The 18913-nt window shown below is 41.3% G+C and overlaps 2 protein-coding genes across 2 annotated transcripts in view; both read left to right on the forward strand.

The window, feature by feature from the left end:
- CPNE1 (copine 1) overlaps positions 1–18913 on the forward strand; it is a 45684-nt gene that overhangs the window by 389 nt on the left and 26382 nt on the right. The window lies entirely within an intron of this gene.
- RBM12 (RNA binding motif protein 12) lies at positions 32–11907 on the forward strand. The gene is made up of 3 exons (XM_082491045.1): positions 32–44; positions 2432–2514; positions 8109–11907. The coding sequence occupies exon 3, from the start codon at positions 8131–8133 to the stop codon at positions 10771–10773; it is 2643 nt and encodes an 880-aa protein (XP_082347171.1). The 5' UTR covers positions 32–44; positions 2432–2514; positions 8109–8130; the 3' UTR covers positions 10774–11907.

Below are 18913 nucleotides of genomic sequence, written 5' to 3' on the forward strand. Positions count from 1 at the left end.
GCGCCTCCGCCCGCGGCCGGCGGCCCGCGGAGCTGCGCGGGCAGGTGAGTATGTGCGGGCCGAGCGCAGGCGCCGCGGGCCCGGCCGGCGGGGGCGGCCGAGTGACCTTGCGGCGGCGGTGGCGGGGCCGGAGCCCGAGCCGTGGCCGGAGCGCGGGGGCTGCGGCGGCGGCCGGGGCTGGGCGGGCGCGGGCGGCGCCGCGGCGTTGTGGGGGTGGCGCGGGGCCGTGTCGGCGGGCGGACCCTGCGGCGCGGGGCCGGTGTCGGCGGGGCTGGTCCCGGGGGCCCTCGTCGGGGCGCCGGCGGCTGTTCTTCGCCCGGACCCCGGGGACGAAGCGAGGCAAACGCTTTTCACTTTGCGGGGAAGAAGGTCCCTGGTGCCCGCGGCGCTGCCACCCCTTGTCGGGGTTGCCCTGTAAATAGCAGTGAAACTGCTGTGCAGTAACGTAATGCTCTTCTCCAGTAATAAAAATCAGATCTGTAAAAAATTCTAAATCCAACCTACTGCTGAAGTGGGGCCCAGGAGTCTGTGAGCTTTCTTTCGAAAAAAAAAAACCTCTTGGCGGTGGTTGTAGTCACTCTCAAACTTGTCCATTCTTCTTAGTGATTTTCTTACCCATCTCGTTCTGCTCGGGTTAGGCAGAAAAATCAGCAGGTTGTTTCCTTGGTGGACTCCTCTTAAGGTTGTTTCGTCGGCTTTTTTGTATCCAGAGGATGGTGGTTCTTTCTGCAGAGTTGATAGGTGTTGCGGAGTCTCTCCCATGGAGTCCCAGAGCTGTGGTGTCAGTGTTGTGTGGGAGCACCTGTGCCCCAGTCAGTGTTGGCCTAGTTAATACACTCTTAATGCATTGGGTTGATTGGAAAGGATGTCTTTACCGATGCGAGTGATGGAGATGATTTTCTTTTAAGTTGAGAGAATCGAGACTTGCACACTAAAGTAGATGGTGTTTGGTGGAACGGTTGAACATAGTAGAATGGAGTTTGGCACCTTTTCTGAAGAATGCTGCTTGGTTTTGTTTATGTTGTTTCACGTTATAGCATGTTGTCTTGGTCCACTGTAAATCTTCAGGTTGTTTTCAGTGTTGTGAAGAGGAACATACGCAACGCTGTGGTTGCTATACTGGAAATACATCAAATAATTTGGGTTTTTCTTCCAAATGTAAAGTTCTTTGTGAATGAGAGGTTTATCTGCTTCTTAAAGCAGTTGTGTTTTTGCATGAAACTGTTTTTTGAGGTGATTACATTCTTTGCTGCATTGTAAACAACTGTTTTCCACTGCTGGATATGAAAGTACATAGTTGAATTGTTTTAATAGAGGGTTGCCTGCTTCTCTTAAAGGTCTAATGAAAAGAAAAAAGGTCGTTTTTTCCTAAATGTGTTTGCCATTTTAATGTAAGTCTGAAGAGTGTAGTTGTATCTTTCTCACTTGTAAGTCTGCTGTTAACGTCCTGGAAGATCTGTGAATATCTGTGTTTTAAATCCCTCTGTTAGGGAGTTTGTGGATGGTTTGGTAGTGCTTCTTTCTTGAAGCTTGCTTTGGTAATGATGCTTATAACTGAAGGAGGCTTGTTTGGGTTGCCTGAGGAGGAGGCAGTTAGCTGTTCTTGGTGTGGTTTGTTCCTGGATAGTTTTCCAAAGAATCACAATTTTAGTATGAGGTGATCTACTAAGCAATGAAAGGGCAAGGGTTTTCCGTCCCTTCTTTAAATAGAAAATACATGTGTTGCCACTTAAAATGTTTGGCTCTTTTGTTGAGTTGTAATCCTGGGAAGATCATTTTTATACAGGGATGAAAAAAATGGGCATTTGATCAGACTTTGGATAATGAAATGACAGATTGCAACTGAAAATACAGTATCTTGGTGGGGAGTTCTTCCTGTGTGCTCTGGAGAGCTGACTGCCTAGAGGTGGCTGTGAAATCACTTAGTTTCACCAGTTCGTGTGACTCCTGAAGAATTTTTCCATTGCAGCTATAGGGAGGTTTTCTGAGGTGCGGCTTATGTTGCTTTGTTCAAGTAAGAAGATGCACAGTTGATGGAAGGAATGTCATTATTGATGGAGCAAGGGTTTGTTAAAATTCACGGGGTTTAAGTATTTAATTCTTGCTCTTTGCCTTTGAAAGAGTGATTTGTTCACCTTCTGGTGATGGGAAAACTTGAAAGATCCTTTGAATGTTTTGTGGTTCTTTTTATATTCTTTGTGGAAGGCATATTCATTCTTGAAACTGTACAAAAACTGTGCAATGCAATTACCAACAAGTCGTACAGGGATAAGGTATAAGAAAATGCACTCTTACTCTTGTGGCGGTTGTATGTCTTGGTGCCTTGTGGTGGTTGCAGGTTTGAACTTTCTATATATACAGTTCTTTGTGGACTGTTACTGCTGTTGTGTTGCCTGCATTGATTTTTGCCTCCATTTATTCTTTATTGCAGTCTAAAAGTTGGTTTTAATTGGTTGCCCACAGGATTGGCTTGGCTTCTGCTACTTGTTAAGAAAAAAACATCTGTCTTTGCAGGTAAGAGCCTTTGAATTGAAGACTTCTTTATATGCATATTGAGTATATCGTAAGAAATATTTGAAGCTTTTGGAATCTGTGAATTGGTATCAAAATACTTGGGTCAAATAATCTAGAGCTAGTCTCTTTACTTTGACTCTCACCGGTGATGGTGGTTCTTGCAATGTTGTTCATATAAACAGAATTTTCTGCCAAACTAATGTTTTGTTGTTTCATCAGCATGTGGTAGGCTGGAACACTCTCCCAGTTATTTTGCACTGTTGGAAAATGTAGCTACTTTGCTGCAGGCCACAGGTCTGCATGTTTCTAACTATTGGAGGTTAGAAGTGTACAGTAATTGGTTCTAATTAGGTTTTGCAGCATTTAAAGGGATCAGATAGGTTCAAATTAGCTCAGAGATTACTATCTTAATCTAACAGGTTGACTTTAGCCTTTTTAAAAAAAAAGCAAAACTGTGGTCTGCAGTTTTAGCTCTTAGTAGCCTGTCTCAACCTGGATACTTAAAATTCCTCCTACAATACCAATTTTATTCCAGTTCTTAGTTTTTGTCCAAGAACTGCTAAATATTTTGTGTGTGTACTGTGTGGGTATTGTACTACCATACTACTCGGGGACTAGGTTGAATCTTCCAAACTTATCTTAATTTGAAAAACGCACATATCTTAAAAGGCTAGTCTGGTGTTTCTATCAATTTATGCATATGACCCAAATTCTGCTTATTTTACTGACTAGCACATAGCTGGAAGATGGAAGAAGTAATATTGTCATCTTGTACACATTTTTCCAGTGTAACATCGACATTTTCAAAGATGTTACTGTCAAGACACAAACGTTCTCTTAAGGCTCATCAAATGAGTTGAATCTGGTTGTCAGCAGCCCTTTACTCCATTGTTTATCTCTGCTTGCTAATGGAGGTGGCTTGTCCGTAGTACAAATCTAGGATTTTGTGCTTCTGGTCTCTAGAAAAATGTACCAAACACACAAAATGACGACAAAAACAACTTTTGCCTTAAAGTACCTCTTTGTACAGGGGGAAAAGCAGGCAGCCTGAGAACATCTCTAACAGCCCGACAAAAAGCCTTCAATGCAAAATTAACTGGCATGTAGCCTGTTCTAATGTTGCCTCTGCACATATGTTGATCTTTACAAGTGAACAGTGAAATACTTGAGCAGGCTTTGCTTTTTCATTAGTTGGAAAGTTTGAGTGAGTGGGTTATTGTCACCTAAGTGCATTTTGGAAAAAACTGGACTTGTAAGTGCTTTAAAATAAGGTTTGTCCCTTTTGGTCGGTGTGACTTTTCTTTAAATCATAGAATTGAAACTAATACTTCATTAAAGCACTGAAATCCTGAAAAATTTGAAGCAGTTATGTTTTGAGTTGACAAAATATTTTTTTTTTCCAAAAATATTTGATGGGAATAAAGAAGTCCTTAAAGTTCTTTTTATTCATACCATGCTACTGTTAACTCTTGCTTAGTAGCAAGCATTTGCTTAATATCATGCATAGAATTAACTATACTGAAGTCATCACAGCTAGTTTTTCTAGCAGCTGTATGACTAAGCAGCTATTTGGGTTGGTTGTTTGGTTTTTTTTTTTTTGGTCAATACTGATTTAGTGAACCTAAATAGAATACTTAGTAACAAAACTTCAAGATATCTCTTAGCATTTATAATGATTTTTTGCGTTTAGTGCAAGATTGAAACACTTGCTTTATCCCAGAAGTTATGTAAGTGTTCAAATGCTTGAACTCCTAAGAATTCTTTTGTGACCTTATCTGTTAATTTGTCTTCTGGGCTAGATTCATGGAATCATTAGTAAATGCAGTTATCTAGCAGGTGTCGGTTCTGATAAAGAATATATGTTGTTCTAAACCAGCAGATCGGAACAGAAAAATCTTCCTAAGTTGCCTTTGTTTAACTAATGGCTGTATTGGATTGTCATTCCTTTTGTAATAGTAAGGAAATCATAGAATCACGGAATGGTTAGACTTGGAAGGGACCTTGAAGACCAGCTATTTCTAACTCTCCTGCCCTGGGCAGGGACACCTCCCACCAGCCTAGGTTGTTCCAAGTCCCGTCCAACCTGGCCTTGAACACCTCCAGGGATGGGGCAGCCACAGCTTCTCTGGGCAACCTGCGCCAGGGGGTCACCACCCTCACAGTGAAAAATTTCTTCCTAATATCTAATCTATATCTCCCCTCTTTCAGTTTAAAACCATTCCCCCTCGTCCTTTTGCTCCCCTCCCTGATTCAGAGTCCCTCCCCAGCTCTCCTGTAGCCCCTTTAGGCACTGGAAGGGGCTCTGAGGTTTCCCCAGAGCCTTCTCTTCTCCAGGCTGAACACCTGCAACTCTCAGCCTGTCCTCGTAGCAGAGGTGTTCCAGACCTCTGATCATCCTCATGGCCCTCCTCTGGACCCGCATCAGCAGGTCCATGTCCTTCTTATGTTGGGGTCCCCAGAGTTGGATCCAGTTCTCCAGGTGAGAGTGGAGTAGAGGAGTAGGATCCCCTCCCTAGCCCTGCTGGCCACACTTCTGATGCAGCCCAGGATGCAGTTGGCTTTCTGAGCTGCAAGCACACATTGCCAGCTCATGTCGAGCTTCTTGTCAACCAACACCCCCAAGTCCTTCTCAGGGTTGTCCTCAGTCCATTTTCTGCCCAGCCTGTATTTGTGCTTGGGATTGCCCTGACCCACGTGCAGGACCTTGCCTTTGGCATTGTTGAACTTCATGAGGTTTGCATGCGCCCACCTCTCACGCCTGTCCAGGTCCCTTTGGATAGCATCCCCTCAGGCATGTCGACTGCTCCACACAGCTTGGTGTCGTTGGCAAACTTGCTGAGGGTGCACTCCATCCCGCTGTCCACATCTCCAACAAAGATGTTAAATAGCACTGGCCCCAGGACTGACTCCCGAGGAACACCACTTGTCACTGCTTACCACTTGGACATCAAGCCACTGACCACAACTCATTGATAACTGACTATGTCTTGGATAACTAAAAGTAATCTCCCATTTAACACAAGAAACTTCAAATGTCTAACTCCTGATGCATAAAAATTTCTGAAACTCATTTCTTAGTATAATAGGTAATAGAGAAAAGGTAAGCCTCCTAGCAAGAGTTGCTAAGAGTTATTACTTTAGTTTTCAAAGCATAGGTGCAGAACCAAGGATGCTTGTATAGTGCTTGCCTGTCTCAGGATTTTCTAATCTAATTCAAAAGCAATCCTGTAACATAATGTAGTAAACTTCGGTTTTACAATCCCCTTTAGTATGACTTCCTTAAAGTAGGCAGAATTTTTGTTTTAACTTTAGTCTCAGGGATTGCTACCAATGTTAGGCAAATTCAAAATAAAACTACAGAATCATTGAAAAATGCTGCGGTTTGAAAACAGTGCAGGAAGTCTTACATGCTTTCATAGTTGTGTACATAGCATAGATATTTCTTACTTGGACCTGCTTTTTGTCCACATGGGCCAGTTATTTTGCTGTTGGAAACTGACTGGGTGATGAACTTTATTCTTGAGTTAAATGTGTTACTGTAAGAGAAAAATGCAAGATGTTGCTTTTGTTACCTTGCCATGGAGATGTGGTAGTTGTTTAAAAAAAAAAAATCCCTGAGCCTTAGTATATATTCCCCTTTCTGTTGCTGCCATCCCTTGGTGGAGTAGGGGTATTCTTAGCGGTATGTACAGCTAGGTGTGTTTTGGTTGGTTTTTTTTTGTTTGTTTGTTTGTTTGTTTTTCCTTCTCATGTTCATCTTGCAAGTTCCAGTCTCTCTTTCAAGATGGCGTAGTAAGGAATCAGGCGTTTATTCATGGTGGCTAGAGCAGTAGAGCTGACTTTGTGCCAGTGCGCTTGCCTGCCATTTTCTTGAGGAAGGAAGGTCTTTCGCACTTTTCTGGTGTTAAATGGATGTTGGCCAATGCCCTGTAATAGCCCAGTATGTTGCTTGAGTTCATTAGTGTATGGAAGGGGTTAGTTCTGGTTTGTTGGGCGAGAAAACACTTTGAGTACCCGTTTTGAGTAATCTGAAGTTCCACCATGCAAGCAAAAAATTGCTGCCTTTTTTTTTTTTCTTCCCGCTGTAGAAGAACTGTTACTCTTGTTTTCATTAAGTACTGAATTCAGCCTTGCTTGACATGGTTAAATTGTTGGATAGGAGCTTTACTTAGTAGTTAAGGATGTATTCAAGGCGTGTCTACTCTAAAGCGATTGGAAGACCTGGACAGGCAAATGCAGCTGAATTACAGATTTGACTGTATGCTGGGTATACAACATTTAGCTGACTGTGCAATGTTGGGAGATAGTAACTGATTGTAGTTGATCGTGTCTTCAGTATAGAGCCAAAAGTTGGTGGTAGTGCACTACCTCATGGTGTTGCATTGTATCGTCTGCATCCTTGATTTCAAATGCTAAGACCAGTTGTATGCAACTAACGGGAGTCCTGAAGGTCTTCCATACAGATGCGGAACTGGCTTGTACTTAGGAAGTTAAGAAGTTTGAGATGAAATGGCTCAGGTGAAACAAGGTGCTACTGCTGGTGATTTGGGATGAGAAGCTAGCTTCTGAACTGATGAATTATGCTAGTATTAATACGATGCTTTCAGCCTTTACTGAAGGTTTGTGAACAGTAAATGAGAATTACCTAGTTTCTGCTTATCTTGAACTTCTGATACAACCTCAGGCTCTTCTGTAGAATGCGTACAAGGTCTACCTGTCAAAATTGATCTTAAGCTTCCACTAACCTCGGCTGTCATATACTTGTGCCTGAGACAGAAGGCATAATATTAGACATTATCTGCAACTATTGAAAAATTATACCTTGTTTTTGAAAGTTGTAAAGGCCAAATATCTAGCTAGGATATGCACAGATGTTAATCTAGTTTAGGTGAGGTCTGTAGGGTCACAAAACGTCTGGGGCTAGTTTATAACAGTTAGCTAGCTTCACGGTCACCTAGACCTCTTGCCTTTCCTAGGAGGAAAATACAAGATCAGTATAATGTAGATGGTCCCTATCAGGATGTCATCTGAGTCTCACTCTTGCTAGTTGCCCGTAATGGGTTTTGTTTGTAAGCAATCTGCTGTTACATTCCTAGTCATCATTCTCCTGTCAGGAGATAAACAGTTCTCTTTCATTTGGGGGCAAATTTTATTTCTCATAGGTGTGGAGACTTTTTCACAGTCGCTTTGCCAGGTACAGTGGATACCATATCAGTGTATGGTAAATTAATTTTGCTTGGCTAAAATACTCATTTTTCTCACATTAAATATTCAACTACTGATAAAATAGCTCTGATTTTTGCTGTTCCTTACATTCTTTTTTTTTTTTTTTCCTGACACTTGTGGTTCTTAGTTTAACAGTTATTTTGGAATTTCCAGTGCAAAATGTATACTAATTTTGTTGGGAAATGTTTAATACTTCAATCTGTATGAAGTAAACAGACATGAATAAGGAACTTGGAATATAAACATGCTTAATCTTTGCAAGATGATGTTAGGTGTATGTAAACAAATATAGTAGATGGTGTCTATAGGTAATTGCATGGTGTCATAAACAGTAGTCTGACATAGCCGTTGCCTTTTCTCATCTGCAGGTGTGTGTTGTTTCAGCGCAGCATGGCTGTGGTCATCCGCTTGCAAGGTCTCCCGATTGTGGCGGGGACCATGGACATTCGCCACTTCTTCTCTGGATTGACCATTCCTGATGGGGGCGTGCATATTGTAGGGGGTGAACTGGGTGAGGCTTTCATCGTTTTTGCCACTGATGAAGATGCAAGGCTTGGTATGATGCGCACAGGTGGTACCATTAAAGGGTCAAAAGTAACACTACTGCTGAGCAGTAAAACTGAAATGCAGAACATGATAGAACTCAGTCGTAGGCGTTTTGAAACTGCCAATCTAGATATGCCTCCAGCAAATGCTAGCAGGTCGGGACCACCACCTAGTTCTGGAATGAGTGGAAGGGTTAACTTGCCTACTACTGTACCTAACTTTAATAATCCTTCTCCTAGTGTAGTAACTGCTTCTACTACTGTGCATGAAAGCAATAAAAACATATCCACATTTTCTACTGCCAGTATGGGGACTGCACCTCCAAATCTTGGGAGTACCTTTGGTAGTCCAACATTTAGTTCAACTATACCTAGCACAGCATCCCCAATGAACACAGTACCTCCTCCACCAATCCCTCCTATCCCAGCTATGCCATCTTTGCCGCCAATGCCTTCTATTCCCCCAATACCTGTTCCACCTCCTGTACCCACACTGCCTCCTGTTCCTCCGGTTCCTCCGATACCCCCTGTGCCTCCCGTACCCCCAATGACACCTATGCCTCCCATATCAGGAATGCCTCCTATGAATCCTCCACCCGTAGCACCTTTACCCACTGGAATGAATGGGTCTGGAGCAGCAGTGAATATGAACAGCGGCTTGAATCCATTGTTTATTGGTCCCATGAATCCTGTAAATCCTATCCAGATGAATTCTCAAAGTAGTGTCAAGCCAATTCCAATCAATCCAGACGATTTGTATGTCAGCGTTCATGGAATGCCCTTTTCTGCAACAGAATCTGATGTGAAAGATTTTTTCCTTGGGCTCCGTGTGGATGCAGTGCATATGCTGAAGGATCATGTAGGTCGCAATAATGGAAATGGACTAGTTAAGTTTTTTTCTCCTCAAGATACATTTGAAGCACTGAAGCGAAACAGAATGCTGATGATTCAGCGTTATGTTGAAGTTAGTCCTGCAACAGAGAGACAGTGGGTGGCTGCTGGAGGCCACATAACTTTCAAGCAAACCATGGGTCCCTCTGGGCAGTCACACCCTCCTCCTCCCCAGGCTCATCCTAGGTCCAAATCTCCTAGTGGACAGAAAAGGTCACGGTCGAGATCTCCCCATGAGCAGGGTTTCTGTGTTTATTTGAAAGGTCTTCCCTTTGAATCGGAGAACAAACACGTGATAGATTTTTTTAAAAAGCTGGATATAGTTGAAGACAGCATTTATATAGCTTATGGACCTAATGGGAAGGCAATCGGAGAGGGTTTTGTCGAGTTCAGGAATGAAGCTGATTACAAAGCAGCTTTGTGTCATCATAAGCAGTACATAGGGAATCGCTTTATTCAAGTTCATCCAATTACTAAAAAGGCAATGTTAGAAAAGATAGATATGATTCGTAAAAGATTGCAGAACTTCAACTATGACCAGAGAGAAATCCTCATGAATGCTGAGGGAGAGCCAGGCTTGCCAAAATTGTGTGCGCATATATCTAATATTCCATACAATATAACAAAAATGGAAATCCTTCAGTTTCTGGAGGGACTGGCAGTAGAAGAAAACTCTGTACAAATACTTGTTGATAATAACGGGCAAGGTTTAGGACAAGCACTGGTTCAGTTTAAAGCTGAAGATGATGCTCGTAAGGCAGAGCGTTTGCACCGTAAAAAACTCAATGGAAGAGATGTTGTTTTGCGTTTGATAACTGCAGAAGAAATGAGAGATATTGAAAGAAACCCACCATCTCAAGGAAAAAAGATACTAAAAATACCGATACAAGGAAATGCGACTGTGCCGGGAGCACAAGGCGCTGGTGGGGATGAGCATGCCTTCTTGGGGGGAAATTCTAAAGATGCAAACAACGGTCCTCCATTTAATTTCCCTGGTAATTTCAGCGGGTCTGGCACATTTGGTCCTCCTCTACCACCACCTGGAATAGGTGGCTTTCCTGATTCTAGACCAGGAATACCTACTGTTGCAACTAGCGGTTTGCCTGGTGCAGGTATTGAGGTCCCAGGTTTTGCGGGTGGTCCTGGTAATTTGAGTGGACCGGCAGCTTTTGCAGGGGGTCCTCAGACTTTTGGTAATGGTCCTGGCAATTTAAGTGGACCCCCTGCCTTTGGTGCTGGTCCTCCAGGAATTGCTAGTGGTCTTGGACATTTAAGTGGACCTCCAGGGTTTGGACCTGGACCAGGAAATATACATATTAGTGGACCCCCAGGTTTTGGAACAGGGTCTGGGAAGCCAGGACCAACTGTCATTAAAGTGCAAAATATGCCCTTCACTGTTTCGGTGGATGAAATTTTGGATTTCTTTTATGGTTACCAAGTGATCCCTGGTTCAGTGTGCTTAAAATACAATGAAAAAGGCATGCCCACTGGAGAAGCAATGGTTGCATTCGAGTCTCGTGATGAAGCTATGGCAGCTGTTGTTGACTTAAATGACAGGCCTATAGGCTCCAGAAAAGTAAAACTTGTTTTAGGGTAGCTGTTAATATGAAGTAGTTGTAGAATAGATATTCATAGTGCTGTGATAAATGCATCCGGATTGGTTTTTATAGTATTTCCAGGATAGAACCTGTGGATTGTTTAAATTGTAAAACAGGTTGGTTTTGATAAGACAGAGCACTGGGTTAGCCGTTACATGGGAAACACTGCGAGGATAGATGCGCAGTGGATTTTCCCGTACAAATATGTGGAGAAGCTAGACAGATTCTTATTCGTTGTAGAAGTTTGGTAAACTATACTGGACACAGTGCTTATCAAGGAATCTAGATTGGTTTTACGTAGTTTCGGATAAGGGGAATAGATAAAGTCAGTGAAGCTCTTTGGTGGGTGCTCTTGCAAGCCATTGTAAAATAGATAGCTATTTCTAGATTTGGTTAAAAGCTGGCTGAATTTGCTTTGTTTACAGGTCAAAGCTTTGTTTAAAGTCCTGATTTTACTCTGCAACTGAACGAATTCTCAGTGTACACAGATTAATTGTTTTGTGTATGTATCTTTATTTTTTCCAAGATTCTCACTGTATGAACAGTTGAATTATGCCCATTGCTGATGTGTCTACCAAACTAATTCCTATAAGTATGAGCAGAATCGTTCTGTAAAATTCAAGCTGTTCTTTGTGGAATAACCTTTAGTTATTTATATATTGCAATTATAACTGTGCAGAATAAGACTTTTGCCACAAGTATAGCTAACCTCAAACATTATCATATGAGTTTTATAGTACACTTATAAAACATTTGCAGTAGAAGTAACAACTTGAAAATGCTCATTATTGTTTAAGTAGCTTGATTTGTTAGGATTACATGAATCAGTTGGGATAGGATCTTTCATACTAGTTGGATATTGATGTTGTATTTCTCATGTGTCTCTTGAACTCCTTACGTAGAGTCTCTCCTAAGAGAACCAAAGTGGTGATTATTAGTAGAAGATTGGAGTCCAGCTAAAGTCTTAAATTAGTTTATATATGAAAGAAACTTTTATCTTCAGCAACTCTGTTGTGAATTACTGCTATGGGTGAATTCAGAGATAAAATTTATTTTTCTCCAAAACTTGAAAATACTGAGTTTACTATATATTTTTGCAATAAAGTTGTGCTGTTGTATTCAAAGTCTGTAAAGAGTTGCCATTTTCTTTGCTGTGCAGTAAAACCTTCCATGGAAAAACAATTGGAAAGGAAGTAATTACACAAGCGAAAAGTAGTTTTTTTTGGTTTTGTTTTTTTTTTTTTTCGGTTCTTCCTTGTTGGCTTATGATAAATTTTAAGACTTGGGCATTGACTGAAAACTCCTGCTATTCCCTGCAAATCATTGTACTTAAACATAGTAAACTTTAAACCGTTTTGTTTTTTGGACAAAGAATAACAGTGCCTTTTGGTGTTGCATATCATGGAACACTGAAGTGTATGGTCAGGCAAAATTGAGAGGTGCAAGTGGCAACAGTTTTATTCATGTGGTGTGTAGGAGAGATTTGAAACCCTGTGCAGCGCTGCATCCTGAGAGGATTTCACAGTACAGGAATATATGGAAGGATTGTATAAAGGTGTACTTCAATAAAGAGGCGGTCGCATTACACAGATGCTTCTGTAATTCATTAGCATAATTTTGTTTTGACAGATTACTAGGTGGTCCCAACTTTGGAAAAGTCATGTGATTTGTATATACTGTTTAAAATTAAGCCTCCTGTTAATAAAACTGTCTGTCTCTGAAGCTTCATGTTATGCGTTTCAACAGTCTTTGGGAGTAATGTTTCAACAGCAGATCTTTGTTTCTTTTTTTTTTTCTTTGAAAGTCTGAAAGTACTCTTGCTGATGTCAGAAAGATGTGTGATTAGGAGTCAAGCCTTTCAGTTTATTTTTAAAATTTTGCTCTTTGTTTTTTAAACAACTTTTATTAAAGTTTCATACTATATTGGAGTTATTTGGGTGCTTGTTTCTTCATGTTTCACGTTAGAATAAAATTACTGAAAAGGAAAACTTGGCTTCATTGTTCACAGAATTGATTTAAGATATTAGTGTGTGTTGACTTGCAGAAACTGGTGATAACTGTTTTTCTCAAGTTCAAATGAATCACAACAATGCTTGCTTTGTTGTGAAATGTAATTAAACTACAGGTGTCTGGAATTAGATACACAGTTCTGTGTTACTGTCTTTTGATTTCATGTCTCGATCCTCTTGGTAATAGATACAGGGTTATTGGTGTTTGTGTTAGACACAGCATATGCTGCGAAACATGCTTGTGTGCCTGTTCCTTTGGACTTTCTAAAAGTGCAGGTTTGTTTTGGAAATCTTTCATTTTCTGATTCTTGATTTTTTTTTTTTCTGTATGGTCTAAAGATGTTTAAATGCTTACCTAAAAAAAGTGCAAACCAATACAAAAAGCCATTGGTCTTGGGAACACTGACACGGATGGAATGCTTAAGTGGAGGATTTGGGGTGGGGAAGGGGTCCTTCATCTTGCCAAGCAGTTGATGCTCCATATCTTTTAGCATAAACAAGTAGTAAATTAGTTAGTAAATATCCCCCCTTCCTCGAGAGTAGGCCCTTGGAAAAAATAGGAAGTTGTAGCATATTTAGAATTTCTGTACGTACGTAAACAATATGGCTGCCATCCCAAATAGTTACGGTTGATCCTTTAGAGCATATATAGAGAAAAGTTCATAATCGTGTCACTTGCAAATATAAGAGGTTTTCTGTAACGACTTGCTTTCATGTTAGAAGCAGCCTTAAACTGTATGTCGTGCTAAATGATGAGGGATACCCTTACATTAAGAGTCTACGTGGCTAGATTTGATAAAATTGCTTCCTTTGCACACATTTATATTCGTGAACAGCCTTAAAAATAAGGGGAGGACCTCTGAGGTCCTGTCTCCCATGTGGAAGGTATGTAACTGCCCTTGCACATACACTTCAAGTCTGGCTGCTAACGAGAGGTAGCAACAGAAAGAATCAGCTGATGGACACTGCTCAAATTTGCAGTTGTTTTGGCCTTGGTGCTTTGAGTGTCGGGAACTGCGGTCCTGCTTAGCCTCACTGGAACAACACAGTCGGTGACACTGATGTCCCTATTTCTTCAAGTTATGGAAAGAAGGTACTTGTTACATAACTGGCTAAGTTGGTGTTTTTAGCAGTTCCTGAAGTGTTAGTGTCTAAGTACTACTTGTACAAAAAAAAATATATATATATAAAAAATTGTTGTGTTCATGAGGTGATTTCTATTAAACATACATATTTTTATCATCCTGTTGACAAGAGAAAGTATGAATATAATAAATTACTCAATGACAAACTTGTAACTGACATGGAAGAACTGCAATGGTTAGATGAAAGTGTGACTTTAAAGTTACCAAGTTTTCAAGCAGTTACATGTAAATGTCTCAGTTTTTGTTTTTAAAGTTGTGGATTTTTTTTAACAAAAGTCAATTCTGTAATGTCACAGACAACATTAAAACCGGTTCTTTATTGATGACTTGTTGCCACTTTCTAAATGTAGATATATGAGAGGTTTGAGGCTTTGTAGGTTTAAAGAAAACTGAAGGATACTTTTCTTATTCTAAGTAGTGTTCCTTTCATAGCATTTAATGTTTTCCTTGAATGTCTGTGCTCTGAATTTGTTGTGAGTGGAAGATCAATGCACAAATGAAGACTATAGTCGTGTGCCAGTTGACATCGAAGGTCTGTACATGCTGGTCAGTTCTGCTAAACTGCCCAGGCTTAAGTCCTTAAAGAAGTTGTTGTCTGTGCTATGTGAAATTAGCAGCTTCTTTCACTGAGACTATTTTGTGCACTAAAGACTGCGGACTCTAGGAAAAAAACCCAATCCAGTAACGCAGGCACACCAGTGGTGTGTTAACTGTAAATAATGATTTCAGTTTCTGTATTTTGTTCCTCCTAGTCCTCTGCTGTGGTGGTTCCAAAGCTGCCGCTTCCTGCAGCACACGCTGTCGGTCCTCAGCGTGTTGTTCAGCAGCGTGCGCCTCTGAACAGCGTTGGCCTTCTGATCTGCAAAATTGAAACAACTACATGTTATAGACCACTTACAACCTTTGGTCGGACAACGGACCACTCTGAGAGCAGTTGTTTTAGGATGATTATCCAGGTATATGGATTAGACCCTGAATGAAAGGATTGCAGTTCCTGTTTAATACAGACTCTAGGGCAAGCAAAAGACTACTTTCTGTCTTTGACAAGATAATTGAATTGTTTGGAAGGAAGCTGTTTTGAATCTGGGCTGGTATATTAGGAAATGTTAGTTTGAGTCTAGAGACATACACAAATTAGTCTTCTGTCAGCTTGCTTCTTTAGATATTGTGCAGGTCTTTAAAAAGGAGGTGGGGGGGGGAAGACATGCTGAATTCTGTTGCTGTAAGAGGTTTTCAGAAACGGTGCCTTGGGCCTGGAAGCAGCATTGCCAAATACATTTGCTCATTTGCCGGTCTTTGCCCTTTAGCAGATTTGCTGATGCTCCCTTCTGTGTCTGTATGTTCTGTCATGGTTTTGGGAAAACTGCTAGAGCCAATGACTCTTCCTCCTGGTGCGAGGGGAAGTGAAACTCTATTAAGTACTTCTGCAGGAAGAGTAACCTCAAGGGGTTCTCTTCCTATCTGTCTTTGGCAGTTGAGAATGTGATTGTAGTTGAAAGATTTGGCTTTCCCATGGAATGAAAATCTATTGGTTGGTAGTATGCATTCGACTTGAGGTTTGTGGCTGCGTACTGAACTCCACTACTTTTTCCCTGTCACGGGAGCAGGTAGGTGTGTTCTGCAGTTTATTTTCTGTACAGATGACTTTGTCAGTAATTTTCTCGAAGCTTTGTTACTATGTGGAATATTTTGGGTGGTGTTTGTGCAGGGAGTGCTTCCCACCATCCTGACTTGGATGCTTTTCACTTATGGGTATAAAGAACATATGTAAGAAAAGCAGCCCTGAAAGCGTTCCTTTTCCGTAGCTCCAGCTGAACACGGCGTGGGGTGATTTAGCTTGTGACTCTTTTCACTCACTGGCACTCACTTCTGTGCGGCTTCCTTTGTTGTCATTCTTCTGGTTTTATATATGTATTCACAGCATGGCAGTTTAGAAGGGAAGCATCCAGATTAAGTCTGACCCGAGTTCCTTTACTGCTTCTGCAGAGTTAAAGCTTATTCTTTTGTGGCTGTTTTTCTCTTGTGTGCTCTCATGTCTACAGCCTTAAATTCAAATGGTCTTACCAGTTGCTTCCCAAATACGTTAAAGTAAGCTTTCAGAAACAGTGAATGTATTTCCTTTTAAAATGAGACTGATTTCCACAAAATCAATTTTGTAACTCTGTATTTACTACTCTCACACCAGCTTAGCTGTTTTTCCCTAACTTTTGGGAGATCTTTTGTTAGGAGTTACCAGTGAACTAGACCATAGTTCCTCAGACAGTTGATAATAGTTTGCAGTCAGGATAACTTCAGGGGGCAGAGTGGGGATTGCCTTTACATACATGGTTGAGGGAGTACAATTTCCCTATAAAGTTTAAAACTGAAAATTTAGGACTTGGAAGGCTTGCACAGGGAAAACTGGAATTGATCCTGCCTAAAACTCTTGGTTGACATAGTCTGGATTTTTGGACCGGTCACTGCTCCTGGAAGGCTGGTGATTCTTTGAGATCTTCATATTGTAGTTACAGTGTTGTTAGCCAGAGAATTGGTAGGATGGTATTGCTCCGATTTCTGACCATCTGAAGGTAGGTGGAACATCCAGCTAGCTATTTCAAAGTTTCAAGCAAATCGTTTCATTCTAACCAGTTCCCATTAAATGTGACTGGATGTAGCGTTGCTCTGTGTGACAGTAGGAAGCTTAGAAATGCTTTCTAGTCACTTAAGCAGATTTGGGGAGGAAAATAGCCATATAGTCAGAACGTAAACTACTTCAAGAATTCCTTTTAGGTAATTTTGATTAAGTAATTTTTATGATGAAATTCACAGGACTGCTGTCACTAAGATCTCAAGTGTCTGCGTAGCACCAGTTTGCTTGGTGACCTTCTTGCTGTGGTGGCATGTGCCAGAATGTGCTCCATAATGGGAGTTTTGTAAAAAACTTTTGTTTTCAGCAGTATAACCAAAGCATTGCTACTTGTTTTGACAGGAGGATGGATATGGAATGGGAAAAGTGGTTGATTGTTTGAACAGGAAGCGCAACTCAGAAATGAAAATGATGGTTGCTGATACTGTTTCATTATTGGCCAAATGTTTCTAGTAAAAGGGCAGTATCTTTAAGTCAGGCGTTACTGAGGAACACTAAAGCAACCAGGTACAAGAGCAAAGAGACTAATTAAAGCACTGGCAGTTCATTGACTGAATGTAGGGGAAAACCCTTCTTTATGAAGGTCAGGCGAAGTGGTTAAATATTACTAATTCACTTGCCTAGGATTCCCCCACTACATCACAGCATTGCTGCAGAGTCAGTCTTCTGTGTTATAGGTCCAGTCTCAAAGGAATAAATGGAGTGGTTTTTGTAACACTTAGAGCTCTTTTCATCTATGGACTTGAATGCTTTTAGGAGGTAAGTGTGTATGCAGGGTGGTGGTGTATAGCTCGTTTGTCTCTGAGTAACCAGTAAGTCAGTGGCAGAACGTTTGCACCCTCACCTTAAAGGCACATCAGCGTTAACATCAGTGAAACAGTGTTAGGGTTGAAGTTGAAAGGTTGAGGTCAAACTTTCACTCTGCAGCTTTAGTAAAAACAACCAAGTGATGCCCTTATCTAAAGAAGGATGTTTGTGGTTCAGAACTTCAGCGCTGAGCTTGTGTGAAAAAGAGCAGAATAAAACAGTGAGTAGATCCTTAAACTGAACTGAAGTTTAAATTCAGTTGTTAATGATATGTATATTGTCCAGCTCTGGAGACCCCAACATATGGAGGACATGGAGCTGTTGGAGTGGGTCCAGAGGTGGCCACGAAGATGCTGCAAGGGCTGGAGACCCTCTCCTATGAGGACAGGCTGAGAGAGTTGGGGGTGTTCAGCCTGGAGAAGAGAAGGCTCTGGGGAGACCTTAGAGCCCCTTCCAGTCCCTAAAGGGGCTACAGGAGAGCTGGGGAGGGACTTTTTACAAGGCCGTGTAGTGATAGGACAAGGGGCAATGGCTTCAAACTGGAAGAGGGGAGATTTAGATGAAATATTAGGAAGAAATTTTTCACTGTGAGGGTGGTGACCCCCTGGCGCAGGTTGCCCAGAGAAGCTGTGGCTGCCCCATCCCTGGAGGTGTTCAAGGCCAGGTTGGACAGGGCTTGGAGCAGCCTGGTCTGGTGGGAGGTGTCCCTGCCCAGGGCACGGGGGTGGGAACTGGATGATCTTCAAGGTCCCTTCCAACCAAAACTGTTCTATGTTTCTATATGATACGTAATTGACGTAAATGGTTTTGCTGTTAAACCTGAGCTCTGCACAATCTTACATATTCTTAAATTGTAAATCCGAATTGTTTTTGATGGTCAAGTCTGTTTTAAGGTTTTTAAAGACTCCTGTAGTTGTCACTTAAGTCAGTGATAACCCCTGTGTGTGTATAAAAGCATTTTAAGTAAACTGGATGCATCTCTTAAAGGCAAAAAGCCTTTCAAGTATATCTGAAAAAATTACATACACAATGCCATGACGTACGGCACAAATGTCCCGGATTTTTTGAAGGCCTTTTTTGTTACCTGAACACTCATCCTTCCCTTTGGGTAATTGACACAGTATTTTTAAGACAATAATCCAAATGGCATTTCTTCCTTGCATTGCAAGCAATGTGTCACGCTGTTTCTTTGAATGAGCAGGTAGTGTTTGGCTGCTCTAATTACTCCAGGAGCAGAAAGGAGAGTGTGCAAGCAGTGCTTTCCTTCTGCTGGGTGGCTCGTGCTACTTTATGTGTTAAAATTTGTAAGTTTTCTGAAACGAAAAATTATTTGGTTTAAACAAAACCACTAATAAATCAATGTAATATAAATCCTAATATGAGTCTGCAGATAACGTTACATCTCTATGAAATACCAGGAGTTTTCAGTGCAGTGACTTGACCAAATAGGGCCGTAGTATCATCATTTAGTTCTGTTATTGTGAGAGGAATCCCTGTAATTGAGTTCAGCTCCAGCCATGGTGTGGTGGTATGGTACGTAACCTTCCTCTCT

Source organism: Vanellus vanellus (genome assembly GCF_965231255.1).
Source record: "Vanellus vanellus genome assembly, chromosome: 15".
Taxonomy (NCBI): domain Eukaryota; kingdom Metazoa; phylum Chordata; class Aves; order Charadriiformes; family Charadriidae; genus Vanellus; species Vanellus vanellus.

Bases quoted from the DNA above. Each gene is read 5' to 3' on its own strand.
- RBM12 (XM_082491045.1), top strand. From the start codon at position 8,131: ATGGCTGTGGTCATCCGCTTGCAAGGTCTCCCGATTGTGGCGGGGACC.